An 11,613-nucleotide genomic window follows, 5' to 3' on the forward strand; every position below is an offset into this window, starting at 1 on the left:
TCTGCTTCCTCTCGATAAAAATATATATACGAATATATGTATATTCGTATAGTATTGATAGCATCTTTTAATTTTTATATTATGTTCTTTTCATTCCATGTTCAATTGATAAAAAAATAAAAACATATGCCACAAATTAAATTTATCCAATAGTAAAATTTTTTTAACAGATTATTGGAAATGTAAATATTTTTATGTACGTTGCAAGTTAATGTAACTAAATTTAATTTTAAAAAACATATGTATTGTTTACATAGAAAATTTTGCTATATATGTTTAACGTAAGCTTAAAAAGAATAAAGCTCTGTTTTTATAGAAAATTGTGTATTATAGTATAAATAAAATAAGCTCACCTTGGCAAAAATCATCGTTCACAGAAATAATATAATTTTTTTGCAAAATTCATTATGTAATTTGCTGATATGTGAGTATCAAAATTTTCAAATGAGTTATTTTAATAACATATTAATTTAAATTTTGGACATTTCCCGCCTGAAATTAATTTAAATGGTGCATAAATAAGCTCATTTGTATATTCATAAATTAACGATAATTTAATTAAAAGTAACAGTAGTATAGCGTTACAATGAAATATATGAAAACAAAAAAATAAAATGTATTAATAGGTAAGATTAAAAAGAAAATTATTATTGATTTAAGTTGAAAATACAATTTCATTATTTTTCTCGATGCACCATGATACAAATACTTTTAGCCAATCGGGTGACGTAGATCTTCGTCACGTGACAATGTGATTAACTGTAAGCGTTTCTCATTGGTCGAAATATTTTTGGCCGTATGCCACGAGTTTATTCGCTATCGGTCATAATTACAATGTCAACGCCTCTCGACCAATTGTATACTCAATATTAGTCGTTAATGTAAATATAATTGGTGTGTATTATCCAGTAAGATTTGATTAAATCTCCAAGAAAGAAATGTAGTATGGAAGAAGCATGCATGGTTCATAATCATCAAACGGTAACGAGTAGTACGGTGTATCCATAATTATTATAACATTTCATAAAAAAAAGTTAATATAGATATTTTGTAAAGAAAACCTTCAATAACGCTGTTAAAATACACACACAGGTCGTCGTTGGATCGACAATTTTAGATCATTGTATTATTACATGACTTAACGATATTTTCGGATACCTAGAAAATGGTATCTTGAGATAATTTAACGTGACTGAAATAATAGCTCGCATTGTCAGTAAATGTGTACCTCACGACGATGGTATATTGTTCCATGTTACGTTGATTTTTCGTTAACCTTCAACAAATATTAGTGGCAGTACATACGTTCAGATTCTAAGGTAATTTCATTAGATTTATTAAATTATTAATGCAGTATATTTAAAGAAACATATTGAGTTTTATTAGATGAACAATTATGAAATACTTTGCCTTCGTGTTTCTTAGTATAAGCTCTTGAAAAAAAAAAAAAGAAAAAAAGAATTGATTACATATTATAGATAAGAAAAAATATGCACAAAGATTTTACATTTCTTTGTTGAATCTATAAATAAATTGTTTAATCAATGCATTGACGTTTCAACAACACCCAAAATAGTATAGAACGAATTAATTTCTTTTAAATATATTTAGTAAACTGAATTGTCTATATTATTTCTTAGAATCCTTCTAATTTATTAAACTTTGAATAGAACTAATATTATTTAATAATGCCAACTGACACCAACAGTGTTATTTTAAAAGAAATAACTAAAATACTTTAGAGAATTTAGATATGAATATAAGATTATTACGCTAACCTATTCCATAGATAATAGAATTTTATTCTAATTATTTGCCTTACAGGCAAAAATTGGCAATGCGAAGGGTATTTCCAAAAAGGAGCTCTAATTTTGAATGTATACATTTGTGTAAGTATACAACTAAAATAAAAGAATTTTTAAAATACTCTTCAATTAGATAGTCAATTTTGAAAGATTGGAAAACAATTACTTAACACTTAGTGTAATCAATTCAGTATATCGAAGAGAGTAAAGATTTTTTCTAGTTTATTTGTCTCTGTTTAAATTTTTTGAACGTTTAGAAATCCTGCATTTTTTTCATTACTTTTCAACAGTTGTATTTAATTTTTCTTTATTTTAATTTTTTTAATATTTTGTTGATTTCTTTGTTCTTTTCATCTTCCTTCTCTCTCTTACTTCTTCTTCCATAAGTAACAAGATTAATGTGATGTTTAATTAAAGAAGCATTGCTTTTTAATCCTTGTGTGCTATTGATGAATAGTCGAGCAATAAACAACGATTAATTTATTTAATAAAATCATTAATTTATTCTATAGAATTAATCAAGTTCTGTTAGCGATATGTAAATCAATGCTAGGCTCTGTAAGAATTGTTTCTACGTCTTTATTGCATCAAAGTAAAAATAGAATAGTTAGTTGTTTATCGATGACAATATCAAATTTAATTGTGGTCAAACTTATTTTATGATTGCCACTATTTTAAAATCTGTAATCGAGAAGTTATAGTATATTTATGTTCTCGAAGAAATCTAAGATCTCTAACAAGTTTTTTTAATTTCATTTATCATATACGAAGCGTTTATTTATAAATCAACATTTTTCGGATTTAAGATGCAAGAATATTTCTAATAAAAATGGAAACATGAAGCTTTTTTGCCATTAAATGAATTATAAATAATATAATATTTTCCTTTTTTAACACATCTGCTGTCAGTATCAAATATCTATGACACACCGATTTCTATTGAGAGTCCAGCGTCACACATTTGTGATGGTAATCAATATAAAAAAAGTTCTTGGCTGTAGTTGCAATCTCTTCGCTGTTACATAGTAGTGAATGTGTTAAAGTTGTATAATTTTTTTTGAACAATTGTACTCACAAATATCATGTTTTCAAGATAATTGTTTGTAAATGGTATATTTTAAACACCCGATATATATTTTAAATATAGTATGATTATACTATATCAAATATCATTTCTGTTGGATTATAGAAGGGTAAAGTCTTTGATTATAGAAGCTAATTAAAAAATAATGTTCATCGGTTCTTCGTTAGAGTATTTGTCGTTTCTTTCACGTTATTTTTAAACATGTTTTTCTCATATTTATATATTATATATCCTGAGTTTCTTTTTTTATTTTACTTACATATTTTTTTTCTATAGATAAACACGTCAGATAATAAAAATTCGATAAGCGTTCGTTCTACAAAATGACCTTATCAAGTTTAAACAATTGAACAATTGTATAAACGTTTTATTATTGAGTAGATAATATTTGTTTTTTAGCCGAAACGCATATATGCTTACTTTCCTTTTTTTTGCGCCACAAACTATTAAAATGAATAAATTTGCAAAGTAATGCTTGGAGTTATTTTAAACCAAGTCAATTGATCCATTTAAAGCGATAAAAGTATTTTTATTAAAAGCTTATCATTTCCGCTACTCAATTAACGCATCAAATCGTTTAAAGGAAGTTTCTATTTATTTTACAACTTATAAAATAAATATATCTTCAAAGAATTTTCAATTGTTTAACACGTTTATTGGAAAAACGTGACACACCGTCTATAAAAAGAAATAATAAGTTACGAGTGCAGCGAAAGAATAAATCCATTTTATTTACTTGCATTAGTCTCGATTTTTAACAAAGAGCTGTTTGAATCATATCTAATACGCGTATACGTGACCTTTGATTTGAAAAATCATTCATGTGTTGCATTGAAAATAATGATATTAGTATTTATGTTTGTGGTTCGGTGGCATTAGCTAACTAAATTGATACGTTTATCCGATTCTTATTTTTAGTTTACTATTTTTTGTTTAGTTTAATATTATAGTAATATGACTGGTTCTCATGGGGACAATCATTTTAAAGATCACGTGGCTATCAACATGAGTATCGAAAATTACAAAGAAGTAAAATCATTTTCAATTTCTACTGTCAACGAACCTTTGAGTAGCGGTCATTCGACCTTGCATTGAATTTATCGTTTAAATAATTGAGACACAGTCGCTTCGGGACAAAGGGTATAGAAGCTAGTATCCACTAAAGTAATACCCAACTGTGTATTATATAATATTCTTGACATTTAGTGTACAGTTGAGTTTATAGTATATTTTCTTACAAGTTAAAACTAGAGCTTCTAAAGTATAATAGAAGTTTATAAAGTATCGAGCTTTAATATACGCCATATCAATTTTTTCTTTTTATAAATATATAAGTGTTTAATTTTATTTATCTAATATAAAAGCTCAAGACTTGTAAAGTTTTAAAATTTACGTGTCATTGTATATTTTTATATATCGTTTTAGATTTTCTTTTCCTTCTATTTATTTTATTTTATTTTATTTTCAGATTCAACTAGAAAAGATGGTTGAAAGTACGACAGCTGTTCAACGTGCTAAAAATTCTGCATCCGTTAACGGAGCACAATGGACTGGCAATGAAAAAATATCATCTACAGTAACGCATCAAGAATCACATTCTGTACAGCATAATGAAGTGTGTACAGATGCCGATCATTTAACGTTATGGCAACATCCAATTACTACGTTAAACTATTTCTTTCGAGAACTGTTACTCAATATATTATCTTTAGGGAAGAAAACGTTACGGTATAAACGAACTGTATGGAGTACAATTTCACTTGTAGCATTATTTTTGTTATTAAGTAGAATTTCTGGACCGCAGCAAGAAGTAAGTTTTTTCTTTTTATTAAACATTTCATTAGCAATTTATCTGTAATACGAGAAATGTTATTCATTTTACAGACGTTTCGATCATGGGAAGCAAAACTTATATGGTGGTCATACTGGGTCGGTTTGGGTGTATTGTCTAGTGTAGGCCTTGGTACCGGTTTACATACTTTTGTGCTTTATTTGGGACCTCATATAGCAGCTGTCACAATGGCAGCATATGAGTGTGGATCTTTAAATTTTCCGGAACCACCATACCCAGATCAGATAGTGTGTCCAACGACAATTGATCCATTGTGGACAGCGGGTATATTAAATATTATGAGGAAAGTACGGGTAGAGGCTATGTTCTGGGGTGCTGGTACTGCTCTTGGTGAATTGCCACCGTATTTTATGGCTAGAGCTGCGAGAACTAGTCGACAAAGTAATAAAAATGACGAAGCTGCCCAAGATGATTTGAAGGAATTGGAAGCCTTGGAGGCATTGGAAAATGGTGAAGATGTGCCATTGATAATGCGTTTGAAATTAACTATGAAACACTTTGTTCAAAAGGCTGGTTTCTGGGGCATTTTGGCTTGTGCATCGGTACGATTATTTAGTCGTATAATTTATATTCAAATTATTTCTATTTATTTAATGAGATCTAGATTGAAATATTTTCTTATTTTTATTTTTAACAGATTCCTAATCCATTATTTGATCTTGCCGGCTTGACTTGCGGACATTATCTCATTCCATTTTGGACATTTTTTGGTGCAACACTTATAGGAAAGGCAGTTATTAAAATGCACATACAACAACTAGCAGTAATTATAGCTTTTAATGAAGAGCTTTTAGATAAATTTATTAGCCTATTGGCTATCGTGCCCTTTGTTGGTTCGCATTTTCAAGAACCACTTAAGAAGTACCTTATTGAACAAAAACAGAAATTACATAGTAAAAAGTCAATGGTCAGTTTATTCAACAAAATCTTTAAATTATTTTTTATTATATATATTATTAATTTAATTAACATAAATTAATTTTATATATTTTTTTAGGATGGAGCAACAACGATTTCTTGGCTTTTTGATAAATTTGTAATATTGATGGTGTGCTATTTCCTAGTGACAATTATTCATGCATTAGCACGAAATCACCATCGTAGGCGCGTAAAATCTTCTGCAGACTGAAATTGAAGATGAACAGATTTGAATTATCGTAATGGTAAAATCAGTTCCATAGCGAGATGATTATAAAAGACATGATATAAAAAAAAAGTAACAGTAAGCTGTTGATGCTTTGTTTATATATACATGAAGACCGCGCAGTTATTTTTATTTATTCTTATAATAATACAGAATAGAGTCTGAATCTTAATGGTTTTGATGGTAATATCTTACAATGAGAAGAATTATTATTTCACTGATAAAAAAGTTCAAAATGTTAAAAATGCGAAAGCACGTGGAAGTACAGAAACAAGCGTTAGAATTAATATTCTGGCTTTTTGCACCACTCAGATTTAGACTCTAACGTTAAACCATAAAAAAACAAAAGAAAATAAATAAAAAATAACAAATGCAAATATTTCATGTCCCAATTAAGGTGTAAGGTAAATAATTAATATATAGTACCTTTATGTACATGCGTATCAAGTTTACACATCATGTTAAATAGACAATGATAAAGGTCATTAAGGTATTGTCTCTTACCTAATAGGGTAAGAAAGAAAAATACTTTTTAATAAATAAAAGATATTTGTCAAATGTAAGTATGTATCATGTATGTATCATGATAGTGCTTCTTATTATATTTGTCAATGAAATAATGTGCCGTATGGATGATGTATCCGTTGAAAAGGAAAAGTTATTATTAGTGTACATTTAACGTTTCTTTCGTTATGGAATTCTTCGGCGCGAGTATTATTCCATATAAATTCACTCGTGCACGCATATCGTCGCATGGTACGACTCCTATACAGGTAGACAAGGCCTTTGCATCGACGAGACCTGTATATGGATTGCTATTAACGAAAGGATTAATTGTACAAAATAATTTTGAAGAAATGATAACGCCCAATTTATTTGTTCGCTCTATATTCATTTTCATTATTTTATTTAATGTATTTTTTTTGTATTTATATCTGGACAGTTTACAAATTAATTCTTTCAATTTGAACAATTTAAATTGAGAAGTTGAAGTATTATTAATAATCTGATAATAATTATGTTATAATGCATTTTTGATATAAATATTCCGATTGGCCAAACGTAACGAAAACGATTACTAAAATAAAATTTATAAAATTCGTATTTAAAAAATACCTGTTAAATCAGTGAAATTTGTAGATTAAGTCACTCAACCAGTAATTTTTTAAAAATTAAATTAAATTTTCGATATTAAATATGGTAGAAAACAATTTTAATCGATAATAACGTCCAACAATGTCGGAGAAGCAAATTTGAATGATTTTTCGAAATTAAAAAGTATTTTTCTTTTTGGCCTCTATTGGTGTATGTATTTTAGTATTTTGATACTCGTCTAGATAAATTCATCCAGCCAATCCAGGCATCACTGTCATTATTTCTTGGCGAATAAAGCGTAATGTAAAATGTCATAAAATTGTTCATACGTAATTAATGGATAATGTGTAATTTCTCACTAGAAATATATTATATTACTGCATTTGTACATTTTTTGTGATACACATGCATACATACATACATCTATTGATTTTACGTGTGTAATACGTATACATTTAAATATATGTAGATTATTATTATTCATTGATATTATTTATCGTAGCTACAATTTTCTTATACAATGCCTGGATATTACCTGTTACATAGGAATTACATATCTGTGATATGTTCAGTTTGTTGAGATCCTAAGAAACATTAATTTTAATTATTAATATTTCATAAGTGTAACAGCAAAAATGTGGAAACATTTTGATTTTTAACAATTGGATCATACAAATATTTATCACTCTGGATGTATAATATTTGGCTTTCAAATCTTTTGCCTCCGTTTATCAATGTATCAATAATATTTGACTTATTTATCTTTTGAAAACAAATGAATAGGTTTTCAATCAATTACTGTTTAAGATATTGCAGTGACTATTAAAAATATATGTCGGAAAAAAGGATTTTTCTTATGTTTATCCTTACAGTAGAATTGTAAGAGTATAATCTGCTTTTTGTATGCAAATTTGACATAACGATTTTTTTCTTTGCACGCTGAAGAAATGCTTTATAATGCAAGCATATAACAAGGTATACGTGAATAAAGTTTTATTTATTTTTTACGACGAAAGAAAAATATATGTCGGAAAAAGGATTTTTCTTATGTTATCCTTACAGTAGAATTGTAAGAGTATAATCTGCTTTTTGTATGCAAATTTGACATAACGATTTTTTTCTTTGCACGCTGAAGAAATGCTTTATATATGCAAGCATATAAACAAGGTATACGTGAATAAAGTTTTATTTATTTTTTACGACGAAAGAAAAATGATTATTTTTAACCCGACAAAATAAAATAACATAATGTAAAAAATAACGCGAATGAAAAAAAGGGGATGAAAATCGGGAAGAATGAAAGAGAGAATGCTTTAATGTAATAGAATTTTTGAGTATGCATGTTCTAATATTTTGCAAGTATATTGGCAAATTTAATACGTAATACAGGGTGTCCCCAAAGTTTGGATCGATAGGAAATCTGATTAACTATAATTTTTTGTCCTCGACAGATTAAATATGGCTTTGTCGAAATATGTCCAGGATTGTGTGTCCAGATCTTAGGAACATCCTGTAAAAATATATCGAATATAAGAATGAGAGAAGAGAGAGATAATATCGGTATGATTGTGCTATTGTTATTGTTATTGTTGTTTTAGGAGAAGAATGAGAATATCGTACTTCGATGCGGAAAATAAGCTTTATGTAATACACGTGCCTGCTCTAGCTATAATAATAAAGATCTGACATTCCAAGCAGGACGTTACTCCTCCTCTTCGACGCATTTGCATTTCCGTAACATTTTCTTTTGGTGTTATGCGTTCTGTTGGGTGCTGTTGAACGCTGTTGTGCACCGTTATATGCCGCAGTTAGAGGATATAAGGTTTGAGATTGGTATGCACGAGTAAAGACTAAGCGTCTTAGGGAAGCAGATATAAGTATAGAAAGAGGATGACCTAGTTGCTACTCAGTGCCTCCCGAAATATTAAGATAAACCCACGCGCGTAATACAATCCCAATGCTAAGCTAACCAAATTTAGCATGTGACTTAGCAGACGCCCTCGAGACACTTACACGTACGATGACTCACCCCGAGGAGAAGATCCGATGGACAGGAATCAGGTGCACGGTAACATAAGTGTAAAAGGATACGTTTGTATAACTCAAGCTTACGTATATTATTCTAAGTAATATGTCTTCTTCTTGGACACCTACATAGATAGGGTCCAAGAAAGACGTTGATGAATTTATTTTTGAATTAAAAACCTTTCCTTTCTTCACGATCAGCTTTTTGCATGAAATCAAATGATACTTCGATTTGTCGTAAAATATATATATTTTATTGCGTTTCAGGAAGAGAAACCTCCATGACACCGAATGGCCTTTACCTTAACTTTCAAGTCGCACGTAATTATTACGGAATTTGTATTTTTTCAATGTTTATATGCGGGTTTGTTTCTTCACGTGGCTAAGAACACGCGTGTATTTATAGAGGTGAATCTTACGGAGTTTGTCCTTGAGATATTAATGAAAAAAAAATTGGCACCGTTGTCCAGCATAGAAATCCACCCTCGTACTGTGCTCGAATACTTCTTTACTCATCGATAAGGATCTTCTGTCTTTTCCGCTATTAGATTCTAATTGTAAGTTAAACGAGATCACAATGTAATAACATTTTTTGTTACATTTCGATAGCGTCGTTAGCGTCGAGGAAACATATGTATACTATAATTTATTGTACGAGATAATATATTTCACGTTTCTACTCAATTTTGTAATAACCATATTGTACCTAATTTTATTCGAGATTATTTAATTGACACGATGTTTTACGTGCGACACGTAATCTCGTTGGAATTGTGTCTGTAAATACAAGAACGTTTCAAATATTATCTCCCTACTCGGTTCGATCTAATCTTAAAATAGATCAACTATAAAGACAAATTGTAGGAGTTCGGTATTGGTATCTTAATGAGATAAATAATATGAATTTAACATAAAATAAGAGATGAGGAAAAGTGCATAAAATTTGGAGAGTGTAAATATACCGATAAATCACTTTTAGGTCACAAACAAAACGCGTTCGAAAGCAACGAGTTACTCTATTTGAAGATTAGAATTTAGAAATTTTAAGATGTGTTAGATTATAGGACCGATGCACGTGTATGAACTAATATAATTCAAATAATACGATTCAAAAATATCTTTCATAACTCGAATCCAAAGTTAGCTTAAGTCGTAACGCTTAAATGCTGAATATTATTATTACATGGTCGTTGTTTGTTGGTACAGAATGAAATTTTATTTATTTTCGATACAAGTTCAAGCAACTTACCAGAATTGATGCACCCTGTTCTACCTTAGCGGAATTTTCTTCATCTTCTTCTCTTTACGCTAACGAGAAAACTTAACTCGCGAGTATCGATTCGTCGATAAATTAAATGGATCCTACTCGATCGTGAAATGTAATTTGATAACAGAAATACAAGCAAGAATTAGGCAAGAAGCCCAGATTTTCGTGCATCCGTGAGCTTAGCGATGACGAATATTTTTCAAGGTAAATGCTGAAATATCCCTCTTACTCGATGTACCGAATTTAATATTTCTACGAGCATTGCCAATTTTGCGTTAAGAAAGACGAACTTGTGTTAAAGTAATCCGTTACATCTATAATCCTTGATACGATGATTGCCAGATAGTTTACCTATTAAAGTATATGTATATGTGTTTGTATAAGTATGTAAAGGGATATTGCATTGAGCCGATCGATGATGCGTCGTCGTTAGAAATATATAGAAATTACGTAGGACGAAAAAGCTCGTAATTTAATATCAATTTATTTTTAAGATTTTCGATATGGTCGATAAACGATCATATTTGTTTGTTTGTTTCTATGAATTTAACAATTCATAATAATGACAATTAGTGTATCTATCTACCTGTATTTTGTGTGAGGATATATTTTAGTTAGCGAAGGTAACGGTCAATAGCTTTGAGAATAACTCTCTGCCAACTGAAAGCGTAGTTAAAACATATATAGTTGTAGTGATGTATTTACTCTAATGTATATCAAGAGTTCAGTCAGTGTCAACAAAGTTGAGTTACTTAAGATAAGCATAAATTAATCTCCACTATAAGGTGAATCTTTGTACAAATCAACAAATTAATTAAACGTTGTATTAATTCGTTCGAGTGATAAGAATTTCTAATAACAAGACCCTATGTATTTTGTTGTTTATCTATTCCTCTTAATTAGAATCCTCTTAAATATTCACTCTAAATCGTTAAATTAACATTAACGATTTTGTTTAAATATACCTCATCGATAATTCATCATTGATCATTGTAACCAAAATTAAACAATTCAATTTATTTTTCATATACCACTGGGAAAAAATAAATTTATATATTTAAATCTCGATAAAACACCGAACACATAGATATTACTTTTTTTCGTCTTATAATCGAATCTCGTTGAGATTCTATATATTAATGTTTAGAAAAATGTATATAAAAAAGATGTAGGAAGTTGTTGCGTTCGTTGGTTGTTCGTTGATGAGTCTTCCATGTTAGAACCCCGTTGGTTGTTCGCCACCACCACTGCGGACAGCCATCGAAGTCGACGCCGACGTCGTCGACATCACTGAAGTTCCGATGCACACGTGCCGTGTGCAAACCTCGGACGGTATGACTA

The 11,613-nt window shown here is 29.4% G+C and overlaps 1 protein-coding gene and 1 long non-coding RNA gene across 5 annotated transcripts; both read left to right on the forward strand.

The window, feature by feature from the left end:
* The first annotated feature begins 778 nt into the window (after positions 1-778).
* LOC122516169 (vacuole membrane protein 1-like) lies at positions 779-7,825 on the forward strand. 4 transcript variants are annotated; one of them, XM_043633764.1, is made up of 7 exons: positions 780-991; positions 1,093-1,319; positions 1,825-1,889; positions 4,358-4,699; positions 4,774-5,283; positions 5,379-5,648; positions 5,739-7,825. In XM_043633764.1, exons 4-7 carry the CDS (start codon positions 4,373-4,375, stop codon positions 5,868-5,870), a joined length of 1,239 nt encoding a protein of 412 aa, XP_043489699.1. In that variant the 5' UTR covers positions 780-991; positions 1,093-1,319; positions 1,825-1,889; positions 4,358-4,372; the 3' UTR covers positions 5,871-7,825. The 4 variants fall into 4 exon arrangements, with proteins under 4 accessions (XP_043489700.1, XP_043489699.1, XP_043489698.1 ...); XM_043633763.1 differs by having other exon boundaries at positions 780-981; XM_043633765.1 differs by lacking the exon at positions 1,825-1,889 and having other exon boundaries at positions 779-981.
* A 411-nt stretch (positions 7,826-8,236) lies between these two features.
* Positions 8,237-11,108, forward strand: LOC122516170. Its single transcript, XR_006303503.1, has 2 exons — positions 8,237-9,048; positions 9,273-11,108. It is a non-coding gene; the product is annotated as an uncharacterized LOC122516170 (long non-coding RNA).
* Positions 11,109-11,613: the final 505 nt, after the last annotated feature.

The sequence above is a fragment of the Polistes fuscatus genome, unplaced genomic scaffold (genome assembly GCF_010416935.1).
Source record: "Polistes fuscatus isolate 324 unplaced genomic scaffold, CU_Pfus_HIC Scaffold2, whole genome shotgun sequence".
Classification (NCBI taxonomy): domain Eukaryota; kingdom Metazoa; phylum Arthropoda; class Insecta; order Hymenoptera; family Vespidae; genus Polistes; species Polistes fuscatus.

What these genes read in the sequence shown, in the direction of transcription:
- LOC122516169 (XM_043633765.1), top strand. Translation starts at nt 4,373, where the DNA reads ATGGTTGAAAGTACGACAGCTGTTCAACGTGCTAAAAATTCTGCATCC. An exon ending in TTTCTGGACCGCAGCAAGAA is followed by an intron (nt 4,700 to 4,773) that starts GTAAGTTTTTTC and finishes TTCATTTTACAG; the next exon opens with ACGTTTCGATCATGGGAAGC. An exon ending in TACATAGTAAAAAGTCAATG is followed by an intron (nt 5,649 to 5,738) that starts GTCAGTTTATTC and finishes ATATTTTTTTAG; the next exon opens with GATGGAGCAACAACGATTTC.